The sequence below is a fragment of the Lepidochelys kempii genome, chromosome 11 (assembly GCF_965140285.1).
Source record: "Lepidochelys kempii isolate rLepKem1 chromosome 11, rLepKem1.hap1, whole genome shotgun sequence".
NCBI lineage: Eukaryota > Metazoa > Chordata > Testudines > Cheloniidae > Lepidochelys > Lepidochelys kempii.
In genome coordinates this window covers 67,706,554-67,720,132 of record NC_136390.1, presented here as the reverse complement: position 1 = coordinate 67,720,132, position 13,579 = coordinate 67,706,554, and the positions used below count along the sequence as shown (strand labels likewise).

The window sequence follows — 13,579 nt, the reverse complement described above, 5'->3', positions numbered from 1 at the left end:
AGAGAATATGAACCAATACCTCCTCCCACCCCACTGTCCTGCTGGTAATAGCTTATCTAAAGTGATCATCAGGTGGGCCATTTCCAGCACAAATCCAGGTTTTCTCACCCTCCACCCCCCCGACACAAATTCACTCTCCTGCTGGTGATAGCCCATCCAAAGTGACAACTCTTTACACAATGTGCATGACAATCAAGTTGGGCTATTTCCTGCACAAATCCAGGTTCTCACATCCCCCCCACCCCCATACACACACAAACTCACTCTCCTGCTGGTAATAGCTCATCCAAACTGACCACTCTTCAAGTTTAAATCCAAGTTAAACCAGAACATCTGGGGGGGGTGGGGGGGGGTAGGAAAAAACAAGAGGAAACAGGCTACCTTGCATAATGACTTAGCCACTCCAAGTCTCTATTTAAGCCTAAATTAATAGTATCCAATTTGCAAATGAATTCCAATTCAGCAGTTTCTCGCTGGAGTCTGGATTTGAAGTTTTTTTGTTTTAAGATAGCGACCTTCATGTCTGTGATTGCGTGACCAGAGAGATTGAAGTGTTCTCCGACTGGTTTATGAATGTTATAATTCTTGACATCTGATTTGTGTCCATTTATTCTTTTACGTAGAGACTGTCCAGTTTGACCAATGTACATGGCAGAGGGGCATTGCTGGCACATGATGGCATATATCACATTGGTGGATGTGCAGGTGAACGAGCCTCTGATAGTGTGGCTGATGTTATTAGGCCCTGTGATGGTGTCCCCTGAATAGATATGTGGGCACAATTGGCAACGGGCTTTGTTGCAAGGATAAGTTCCTGGGTTAGTGGTTCTGTTGTGTGGTATGTGGTTGTTGGTGAGTATTTGCTTCAGGTTGCGGGGCTGTCTGTAGGCAAGGACTGGCCTGTCTCCCAAGATTTGTGAGAGTGTTGGGTCATCCTTTAGGATAGGTTGTAGATCCTTAATAATGCGTTGGAGGGGTTTTAGTTGGGGGCTGAAGGTGACGGCTAGTGGCATTCTGTTATTTTCTTTGGTAGGCCTGTCCTGTAGTAGGTAACTTCTGGGAACTTTTCTGGCTCTATCAATCTGTTTCTTTACTTCTGCAGGTGGGTATTGTAGTTGTAAGAAAGCTTGACAGAGATCTTGTAGGTGTTTGTCTCTGTCTGAGGGGTTGGAGCAAATGCGGTTGTATCGCAGAGCTTGGCTGTAGACGATGGATCGTGTGGTGTGGTCAGGGTGAAAGCTGGAGGCATGCAGGTAGGAATAGCGGTCAGTAGGTTTCCGGTATAGGGTGGTGTTTATGTGACCATTGTTTATTAGCACTGTAGTGTCCAGGAATGGTCACAATGGTCACATAAACACCACACTATCAGAGGCTCGTTCACCTGCACATCCACCAATGTGATATATGCCATCATGTGCCAGCAATGCCCCTCTGCCATGTACATTGGTCAAACTGGACAGTCTCTACGTAAAAGAATAAATGGACACAAATCAGATGTCAAGAATTATAACATTCATAAACCAGTCGGAGAACACTTCAATCTCTCTGGTCACGCAATCACAGACATGAAGGTCGCTATCTTAAAACAAAAAAACTTCAAATCCAGACTCCAGCGAGAAACTGCTGAATTGGAATTCATTTGCAAATTGGATACTATTAATTTAGGCTTAAATAGAGACTTGGAGTGGCTAAGTCATTATGCAAGGTAGCCTGTTTCCTCTTGTTTTTTCCTACCCCCCCCCACCCCCCCCAGATGTTCTGGTTTAACTTGGATTTAAACTTGAAGAGTGGTCAGTTTGGATGAGCTATTACCAGCAGGAGAGTGAGTTTGTGTGTGTATGGGGGTGGGGGGGGATGTGAGAAAACCTGGATTTGTGCAGGAAATAGCCCAACTTGATTGTCATGCACATTGTGTAAAGAGTTGTCACTTTGGATGGGCTATCACCAGCAGGAGAGTGAATTTGTGTCGGGGGGTGGAGGGTGAGAAAACCTGGATTTGTGCTGGAAATGGCCCACCTGATGATCACTTTAGATAAGCTATTACCAGCAGGACAGTGGGGTGGGAGGAGGTATTGGTTCATATTCTCTGTGTATATATAAAGCCTGCTGCAGTTTCCACGATATGCATCTGATGAAGTGAGCTGTAGCTCACGAAAGCTTATGCTCTAATAAATTGGTTAGTCTCTAAGGTGCCACAAGTACTCCTTTTCTCTTTGCGAATACAGACTAACATGGCTGTTACTCTGAAACCTGTCATATTTGTTTTAAGGAAATTTAGTTACTGTGATTTTTTCCCCTAATTTAGTGCAGGCAAGGTGCGGAGAATATCAGTTATAAACAAGCACCAATGAATGGTGACGCATTCCTCCGTTTATATGCAAGCATTTCTATACCCACACACCAAGGTTCAAACTTTGCTCTAAGTTACAGTGAATCTGAAGTAATTCCACACAGGTAAACAGAGTTACTGTATGATAATGAGGTACAAAGAACGTAAATGCCTGTCAAGTTGGAAAGTGCTGTATGAGAACTTGTTTTAAATGTTGCGGTTTATCAAATTCTTACAGTTTAATACAGGTGTATTACAAAAACAGAAGATACTCAAGTTCAATGCCAGCTCAAGTTGCCTGAGTGAAATTTACATTATGCAACTGTACTGTTTTCCTCTAATTGCTGAACACAAATATACATATCAGGTCTGATTTTTCAAAACTCAGAACAAAAATACTATTTTGCAGAACAGACAGTAAAGTGATTGTCCTTTAAAACTGTCCCATTTTGCCTTTTATGTGCACTGACAAGGAAGAGCTGCATCCATGACCCTGCCTCCATATTCTGCGCCAGTGGATATAGCCAATCATGGAAGGGTGCATAGGCTGCACTATGCAAAGTGTCTGTCCTCGATAATACCTAGAGAAGGGATTTTACCTCCAAGTGCAATTTCCCTAGGATCTCCCTCTGATAGGGCACATCAGCACCCCTAGTCAAGTGAGCTATGTGGAATCTGTTATTCTGGTGAGTCTTGTGTGTCTTGGGGCCATTCACTCAGAGCCTTTGAAGAGAGTCTGAGTCTGCACTGTAATCTCTAGAGAAATGTGCAAAACTATATCCTCACTTATGTATGTATTTTTGTAAGTAATGAAAGGGCCTAGCCCTGCATGAGAAAAAGCCATCTTGAACATTTTAGGTGATAAATTAGCTGTGATGTAGTTATGGAAAAGTAAGCAAATAAAATATTCACCTTGATTGATTGGTCCTTCAGTTCTCGTATAGATTGCACCAATCACAACACGTCTTCAATTCTTCTCGTACCCTGGCCTTCCTTCTCCATGTGTGGCCATGTCTTTTCATGATAAAATCTTCCCATCTCTTTGGAGGTCGGCCAAGTGGTCATTTCAGTTCCCATGGGTACCACTCAGCGACAGCTGCAGTCCATCAATTGTCAGTAAGCCTCACAATATGCCCGGCCCATTGCATTTTACTATGCCTGCTCTCAACAATGACGTCCTGCACTCCACTCTGCTGTCTGATCACGTCATTGGGGACTCAGTTGTGGATTGAAATTCCCAGGATTCTTCTTTCCGTCGCCCTCTCCATGACAGACAGCTGCTGCTCCTCTGTCTTCATCAGCGCCCATGTTTCGCTACTGTACAACATTGCTGGCAGTACTGTTGAGTTGAAGAAGCTGGCACATGTTGCCTGCTGCAAAATCCTATCTCAATGCCTCAAAGTGGCACAGCAGTGACCCTGGCTTCTCTGACAGTGAGGATAGTGGAGTGTATTCTTCAGTAGGTTCAACTATGCTATTAAGCTGTCAGACTACCAACCCAGGGTTGTCCTCCTTCTTGAGGTTGGGTGCTAGCTAAGTTGAGGAGGTAAACACACCACTGACAGCATAGCCAGTGGGTGAATGCAAAAATGGCTAAAACAACACAAATAAACAGGCCCCAGCTCCTTGTGTGCTCCTCGATCTGTTCTACGACAGTGGTAGGGAGTTCAGTTGACAAGAGGCTGTTAAGAATTTCAGGGGACAGAAAAAGGACTGCCTTCTCAGCATGCACCTATAACTGAAGGACACTGATGAGAAACAATTTGATAAACCATGTAATGGAGGAGAAGGCAACGACAGACTGCAACATCCTTGGTCTCTGTGAAACACGATGAAGAAAGGAGATGGAAGTGAAATGGAGAGATGAAAGTACCTTCATGTTGGGAAAAAGAAAAAGCCCAAGAACCATTGGAGGAATTGGCTTCATCATCAACATGGAATGTTCTTCAAAAATCATCTCCTGAAAGTTTAAGTCATCCTGCATTGGGGTGCTACACCTCCAACTGAACAAGAAGAGCACCCTCAGAATTATTCAGATCTATTCTCCCACAAGCGCGTGCAAAGATGACAATGTGGAAGAATTCTATCAGGAGCTCGAGGAAACCCTCACTCAAAAATCCACATATACGATCGCAATGGGAGATTTCAACACCAAAGTTGGAAGAGCGAAAGAAAGTGAAAGTTTCATTGGAAGGTATGGCATTGGCGAATGGAATCCACAAGGAGAATGACTGGCAACTTTGGTGGAGATGAAAGAAATGTTCATTGGTAACACCTGGTTTAAGAAGAAGGCTAAGAGGAGGTGGACTTGATCACACCCAATGTGAAGAACAAGAACAAGATTGACTATATTCTGATCGACAAGTGGCACATTGCACAAGACAGCTCAGTAGTGCCATCATTTAACACCAGTAGTGACCATTGCTTGCTCAGAGCATGGCTCAACTTCAACAAAAAGGTGGAGAAGAAAGCGCTACAGATGGCAAATCAGAGACAGTGGCCAAAAATATTCGATGAGGCAATCTTGAAAGTGAACGTTTCCAAGGAAGACTGGAGTCTTTAGATAAAATCTTCACTGATAAATTGAGGCAATGCATGAAATTAGCCAAGAAAGAAAGACCAAAAAGAGTGAAAGGAAGAATCTCAGAGGAAACGTGGAACTTGCTGGAGAAGCGGTGGGATATGAAGTGAAATGATGGTAACAAACTTGAGTCACAGTGAGGGGGAATGGCTCAGAGACAGCAAGAAATAAACTAAGCTTTGTCGTAGGGATGGAGCATTATTGTACGTATAGCAGGAACTTTACATATTATAATCAGTATGTGTGCCTTCACAAACTGTCACAGGATCGTGAGACATTCCTACAAGATACGCAATTTCATGAGGGGGAAATATCTGTTCATGAAGACTGTTTACAAAAGAGATATATGGAGATTTTAAGATCAAGATGGGATGTTTTTCTAAAAGATACACTCTAATTCAAACAGGAATTATTTCAGGGAAGGTGTATGGCCTGTGTTATAAAGGAGGGCAAATTAGATGATCACAATGGTAACTTCTGGCTTTATAACACGGTGACAATGAGAAACCTATCCTTCGTGCACAGAACTTACCTTCATGTTGAATGTAGCATGATTACAGGAATGCAGGTGACCATAAAAAGTCTGAGCACAGAGGCCCTAGGAAATCAACCAAAAAAAAGAAAACAATTAAATGATTTAGAGTTATGTAAATTACAGTATTTCCTTATAAATACCGAGCTTGATTTTACTGTCATGTACAAAGATGCACGTCACTCAACATGCTAAAAATTAGCCACTGCACTTCTGCATTCATGACAAGGAGCAGATTTTTTAAAGACATGTGATGATGCACATCTGCTTCCACAATTGTGCTTAGTAGAAAAGATGCATTAAAATATTGTCAGCTAATGGCTCTCTTACAAAACACTTTTAATGAACTAGACACATACAATTATAGTCCTTTGGAAAGCAGAGTGCCAGCTTTCAGTGAATGCTTCAATAATGATTTAATAAAGTGTAGTGATTTTATATATATTACTGTGATGCTGTATGATTGAAATATGTCCATTTATATAATGGATATTGCCACTGTTATACAATTGCAACAAATCTTGTACGAAGTACATCATCTAAGGGATCAATGGAAAAGTTACAAGATATCAAATATGATTATCCTGGTAAAATCCGTGTTTCATCTCTGTACCTAAAGTTATGAATATTGGCTATGGACTTATCTTATACATGTAGTATTCCTGGGTAACACCCACCAGGTAAGATTTACATCAAGGCTAGAGAGCTTTGTGTTGATGGTCCATCAAAGACACTTAGCTCTCACAATGGGCCATAGAAGAAACTCATTCCACCCAGATAGCTCTTCCTGCAGATGCCTCAGCCTCTAAGGGGCCAACGGCCACACCCTGTGAGTCATCAAGCCATGTAAGGATATCCAATATGCTCATGTGATCCTGGACTCCATCTTGTGCGAGTAACTTTCCACAAACTGGGCTGTGAGCTTTGTTTGAGACAGTAAAATTCCAGGCACATGGCAAAGGGTAAAAAAGACCTCCGAGATATTTCCATTTTGCCTTTTTCCCCACTCTGATTCTCTGGACTCTGGATTTACAACAAAAAGGAGTATTTCAAACTATGGATTGAGGACCTTCCAATTTTTGGAAGTTACCAGTGAGACTTTACAAACTAGTAGTCTATTCCATCACTGCTACAAACCAGATATAAGGACTTTGGTGTTATTGGTATGTATACGATCTATTAATCATTATTAACTCTCTTCTTTTCTTTTATTAATAAACCTTTAGATTTTAGTTACTAAAGGATTGGCAGCAGCATGATTATTGGGTAACACCTGAGTTATATATTGACCTGGCTCCATGGCTGATCTCTTGGAATTAAAGAACTTTATATGTGATGAAAGTGGTTTTCAGTAACCACTCCTCATAGAGTCCAGTGTCTGGGTGGTGAGACAAGGGCTGGAATACCCAAGGACACTGCATCTTTGAATTCCTGTTAACCAGTGTGTTGAGACAGAAGTTTACCTTTGTTACTGGCTTGGTATGGTATAATCTAATAATAGAATAACCACCAGTTTGGGGTAAATTGGTCTGATTTCTCAGCATTTTGTCCTGAATCTAGTATCTCAGCTGTGATCCACTGAGACACGGTGTCAGTTACATATACACCTTTAATGTCTGTCTTAAGAACCCAAAAGCAGTGAAATCAAAATTCATTATCTTCTATTGCCCTCCCCAGTAGGCTGTAGTTGACCTAGGGAGGCCCATAGTATAGGTCAGATGTCATCTCAGATTTCTGACATGTGCTCTGTGGACAGCAGGCATCCAAACTACAATATCTCCTGCCTGGGAAAGAGATGGCCAAGATGGGAGAAAGGAGCTAGTCAACCTATGCTCTCCAAACATGGGAAGCAGCCTACTGGCAAAGAAGTCAGCAGTTAGCAACCTACAATGCCTCGTCCTGGGAACAGATGACCTGGGTCTTCAGGGGATGGAGGACTGGCATAAAAGGCTCCAAGTTTGCCTCCACTATGCCAGCCTGATCCCTCCCAGAGAGATCTAACCTCCCTCCAGTTCCACACACCCTCAACAAACTACTCCCTTCCTCTGAAATCTGGCTCTTCTATACTGGGAGCGTTTACCAGAGCTCTCCCCTACCTTGGAGGGATGTTCTTCTCAAGGGCCTTCCCTTGTTGGTAAGCTGGGCCATGGGGAGAAAAGAATCCCCCATCTTAATAAAAATAAGTACAAACTGACCCAAAGGGAAATAGCATTAAAATGCCTTCCATTAAAAATAGCCAAAGGTTTTGGGCAAAGCATCACATGTTAAGAAACCACTCTGCACTTTGGGCAATATTTTACTGGCATTGGAACCAATCAATAGTTATGTAAATGTGACCAACAGCAAGAACTGCTACTGAGGTTGCACCGTATAATACCCCCTCTATTTTTATGCTCACTTTATCTGAAATTCTTATTTTAGCTGAATTTACAATCATTATGCTCAACCCAATGCTGTTATTTGGGGAAAATTTTAAACTCTGTTTAACCATTCATGAGTATGAGAGAGTGAAAAATTACAGGTTTTCCACCGAGGAAAGATTTTAATGTACTCTTTGGGGCATGCATAACTCAAAAATTGTTGAAATTCATAAGACAAACTTTCACAGCAAGGTTAGTCCTAGTCTCTAGGCTAATTTGCAAAGAAAAAAAGTACTTTTATGCATAGTATGGAATTTCTATTAAGTTTATAGTTATCTTACTCCCTTGCTGCAGACATATACACAACACAATACTTCATGCCATCTTAACCCTGCTGGTCACTGGTTCCATGACTCAACCAGTCCTCAGTCCTCCTTCCTGGAGCTGGGTTATAATCCCAACAGCCCCTTTACTTCTTGCAGGGCCTGGTTTTTCCCCACGTGGCACTCACCAACTACTGCTTCCTCAGGCCAGCTGCAGCTTCTCAGACTTCCGTCCTGCCTGACACTCCTAGCTCTATATAACTGGAGTGTTACAAGCTCCCACTCAACCTCCGCCTCTCCCTTTTGTCCCTAGGCCTGGCCTGAGTTAGTCACATGACCTCATTATTACTCATCCTCCCCACCTGGGAAGGTGAGCTAAGCATGTTGCAGGTGAGGCTGAGGCCCATCTCCCCTTACTGGGCCCAGCCACCCTGTGACAAGGACAGCACACAAAAAAAGTATAATACAGCAGTTGCCCAGTAGGGACGCATCAATTAGAAGTAACGGAGGAGGAAAAGGACCTTGGAGTATTGGTTGATCATAGAATGATTATGAGTCGCCAATGTCATATGGCCGTGAAAAAAGCTAATGCGGTCTTGGGATGCATCAGGAGAGGTATTTCCAGTAGGGATAAGGAGGTTTTAGTACCGTTATACAAGGCACTGGTGAGACCTCACCTGGAATACTGTGTGCAGTTCTGGTCTCCCATGTTTAAGAAGGATGAATTCAAACTGGAACAGGTACAGAGAAGGGTGACTAGGATGATCCGAGAAATGGAAAACTTGTCTTATGAAAGGAGACTCAAGGAGCTTGGTTTGTTTAGCCTCACTAAAAGAAGGTTAAGGGGAGATATGATTGCTCTCTATAAATATATCAGAGGGATAAATACCAGAGAGGGAGAGGAATTATTTAAGCTCAGTACCAATGTGGACACAAGAACAAATGGATATAAACTGGCCACCGGGAAATTTAAACTAGAAATTAAACGAAGGTTTTTAACCATCAGAGGACTGAAGTTTTGGAATAGCCTTCCAAGGGAAGCAGTGGGGGCAAAAGATCTATCTGGCTTTAAGATTAAACTCGATAAGTTTATGGAGGAGATGGTATGATGGGATAACATGGTTTTGGTAATTAAATATTCATGGTAAATAGGCCCAATGGCCTGTGATGAGCTATTAGATGGGGTGAGATCCGAGTTACCCAGGAAAGAATTTTCTGTAGTATCTGGCTGGTGAATCTTGCCCATATGGTCAGGGTTTAGCTGATCACCGTATTTGGGGTTGGGAAGGAATTTTCCTCCAGGGCAGATTGGAAGAGGCCCTGGAGGTTTTTCGCCTTCCTCTGTAGCATGGGGCACGGGTCACTTGATGGAGGATTCTCTGCTCCTTGAAGTCTTTAAACTACGATTTGAGGACTTCAATAGCACAGATATAGGTGTGAGGTTTTTTTTGTAGGTGTGGTGGGTGAAATTCTGTGGCCTGCGTTGTGCAGGAGGTCAGACTAGATGATCATAATGGTCCCTTCTGACCTAAATATCTATGAATCTATGAATCTACATGGAACTTCATTTGGGACTCAGGAGACCTAGGTACTATTCTAGGCTCTGCTGCTAAGCTGCTGCGTGACCATGGGCAAATCACTTCACTGCTCTGTGTCTCAGTTTCCCTATCTGTAAAATGGGGATAATGATATTTGCGTGTTTGGATATCTACTGTTGAAAAGCACTCTGCTGGAACAAGGTACTATTCTCATGGAAATTTTGCAATACAAATATAGCAATAATAAAAAGAAAAACAAACCATTACAAAATTCCATTATCTAAACTTCAGTTATAGGAAGAAAAAGATTCACAAAATGGGCTTAATGCTCTACTTGTGTTAATCCATTGTCTTCAATGGACACACAGCAACAAAAAATTTGGCCCTATATATTTAAAAGGGTTATAAATAATCAAACCACCACCCATAAACCCTGATAAAAAAGAAAATTTAAATATTCATTACCCAATTATGAATTCTCTCTTAGCAGAGAAACATTATTACACACAATCCCCAGGGTAGATAGTGAGAGATAAATTAAATTTGGATAATAACTTAATAGGAGATGGGAAGAGTGTAACCGAATATTCATGAAAAGTCTGGTGAAGAAGAATTCTGAGAATACAAAATCTAGTTTGTGTCCTAGTGGCACTGTCAAGCTACATGTCAAAGCATTTTTTGCATCAGTGTAGTCATGGAAAATATACTTTGGCCCCTTTAAATTAATGTGTTGTTTGGTAGGATGAAGGGCAGTGACTTGCACTCTGATAGATAGATATATATATATATATATATATATATATATATATATATATATATATATATATATATATATTTTTTTTTTTTTAAAAATCCATCTTTCCCCAAGCATGGGAATTCAGAAGGAAAAGACAAGAAACATGTGGACACAATCCCCCCGAATGAGCACTTCTTGACTTTTCTTCTAGAAAGATCTCAATCTTTATCACCAATGAATGAAACAGACAATGGTCTTGTAAGGTGTTTCTAAATAGTGTCCCTGAAGAGTAATTACAACAACGCCACTAGATTCATCATAATATGTAGTGTATCAGCAGATCAAATTTAATTGCTAATAATAATTGCAAATAAATCTAATATATTTAATCTAATATTTCAGAGTTTACATTTTATTGTTCCCTTTAGCACCCCCAGTTGTGGTAAGATTTGTACTCTAACTGCATACATAAAAACTATATGACTGCACCTGCAAACCCTTACTGATGAACATAGTGCTTACTACAGTGAGCAGCCCCATTGAGGTCAAGAGGTAATAAGTATTTTCAGGATCAGAGCCCATGGTAAGAAAATGTTACGTTTGCAAAATTGAACACTCAAAAGTGAATTAATGATGCACACACAACCTTAACACTGCCTCCCCCTTGCATACACATTCTGCTTTGGTCTTTAATTATTTGATTGTATATTAGTATATCCTCAGGACCCTGGTCTCATTCAATGTGAAATTTACCCCATGCAGACTGCCTGCACAAGAGGTGTAAGTCCCAGTTAAGAAGTATTTTGAATGCCCTATGTCCAGGGGTGAATTTCCCACTGAGTTAAGAGGAGGAGCCCAGTGGAATGAATTAGGCAGGGGTCCTGCAGAACAGGCTTTTGTGGAGCTCCCACTAAGGCAATGTGGTTCTGCAGTGTCTTCAGGGCAGAGTCCCTTTGCAATTAGCATAATCTGGTCCATACAGTATTAGAAGTAATTGTTAAAGGCGCAAGAATATCCCATAACTCATGGTTACAGCACTCTCCTGACAGCTGGGAGAACCCTGTTCAAATCCATTCTCCGCATCTGGCAGAAATAGGAATTGAACTTGCATCATCCACATCCTAGGTGAGTGCTCTAACCATGAGGCTAAAAGGCTAACACCACCACCGTTTCCTCTGGTCATACTTTAAATGGGACTGGATACAGTAGGCATGCTCAAAGTCTGCCTATCAGATCAGGCCCCGCGCACAACTTAGGTTGCTGAACATATCTAGTCTTTCCCTGGTTTGTGAATTGCTTTGGGGCCTAGGTGGGAGATAAGTGTCTGGGTGCTTACAGTGAGGCAGCAGTGCCCAGAGGCAGAAACTTAAGCACTGAGGGAACTTTTACTCTGAAAACTTAGGCATCAAGTGAGTTTAGGTGCCTTTAGGGTTCGACAAGAGCTTTGTGAGTTGCAATGGAACCAAAACTGGGATTTAGGCACCTCAATCTGAGACTGAGGTGCCTACATTAGAGGTTTAGGTGCCTAAGTTCTATCATGGATCCCACCTACATAGAGCAGATGCAAACATTGTTGGCACTCCAGCACTTTACACCATAATGACTGGCTTACTGACAGTACTTCTTGCCACCAAGAAAGCAATGAGGATGCCTGATATTTGACAAAACCTCTCCATTTACAAGTGTGTTAGAGGCAAACTCTGGAACACAGTACTTTGCCCCATATAATGAGAGACAAGATCTGTTAGAAAGACAACATCTTATCCCAACATCAATATTTTGGAAGATTCTCTGATTTGGGTCCAAAGTTCCTTAGACATTATTGTCACAAGTCCAATGACCATCAAACTATGTGTCTCCAGCGAGAGAAAAATAAAAGAGCAAACTGTTTATTATAGAATTCCATAGTTTTAAAAGAGCAACAAATTTATCCAGTTCCCCCCTAAGGAATGTATTAATATCCTTGGGTACAAAGCCCAGGAGCCTCACGGGGCACTAAATTATGAAGAATACCATATTCATTTTTAAACTGAGTCACCAGTCTTTTGAGATCTTTGAAATTTAAATTAGTAAAACTGGGTTTTCCTCCACTCTCTTTGAATTACTAGCTGCTAGCCACTTCCTTTTATGTGCACTACTTTCTTCTTTTGTAGCTTTGCCATGAAACTAACAATCAAAGAAAAACACCACAGCAGCAGCATTCACTGAAAGGAAACAAGTATTAAAAGTGAAGCATTTGTTGATAAAAATGGATATAAATATTCTTTTTCATTTCAAAGCTTTAAACTTCTATTTGAATTAGTGTTTATAAATAACACAGAAAAACATCCCTTGGTGCTTATCAAACTGTTAGCTTTCACTAAATATAGCTGTTAATTGCCTGTCTGGGATTAGAGTCATCTGAATGATCTTAAAAGACCCTGATGATGCGTCTATTTTTAAACCTCAGCACAAAAGAAAAGGTAGCTTCAGAAAGCATTTTGCCATTTTCTTGGAGCAGAGAAGCTAAAATAGGTAACCTTGAAGCAATCCTCATGGAACACTGAAACAAGGAACCTGAGTTCAAATAATTTCTTAGGTCTAATTTACACCACGCAAAAAGCCAGGGAATTCAGTGCCATGGGTGAAATTCTGTTCTAATTTCTCCTTGCTATTGAGCGATGCATATCTAGGCAAAACAGGACAAGTTAAGGATAGAGATTTCAGCCCAGCTCTTCATTTCTTTTCATCTATGGAATTAAGTTAGACCATTAACTGCTTACCACAGCAGTTGGGTTTCCCTGATATGTATTTAATTGCTAGTTTAACAAAATCCATTGAGCCATTTTTGATTTACGTGAGTGTGAAAACAATATTGTGCTGCATGTTTTAAGGTGCTGCTCCACCATTTTGAAGGCCTTGATCATTTGAACTCTTTTGGGACTGAGAATGTCATACCACAGGCGATAGACTTCCACAAAGAGCACATCCTTTACAGGGCTGAAAAGTTTGGTTGAGAAGTGTTATAACTGATTCAATATAATGTGCTATGTAAGTGCAGTACATCATTTTCTTTACTGATTTAATCCTTTATGATCTTTTAGATATACACATCTGAGCGTATCTACACACAGCTGCAGCGGCACAGGAGCTAGCAAACAGAGCTGTAAACAGGGGAGTTTGAGTGGGAGTTCTGTTGGA

The 13,579-nt window shown here is 41.2% G+C and overlaps 1 protein-coding gene across 3 annotated transcripts in view; it reads right to left on the bottom strand.

Annotated features, from left to right (window-relative positions):
• Positions 1 to 13,579, bottom strand: part of SPAG16 (sperm associated antigen 16) — a 722,869-nt gene that overhangs the window by 168,338 nt on the left and 540,952 nt on the right. For all 3 annotated transcript variants that reach the window (XM_073306724.2, XM_073306725.2, XM_073306726.2), the window contains one exon: positions 5,443 to 5,508. In XM_073306724.2, coding sequence (XP_073162825.1) covers positions 5,443 to 5,508 — 66 coding nt within the window. The remainder of the gene's footprint in view (positions 1 to 5,442; positions 5,509 to 13,579) is intronic.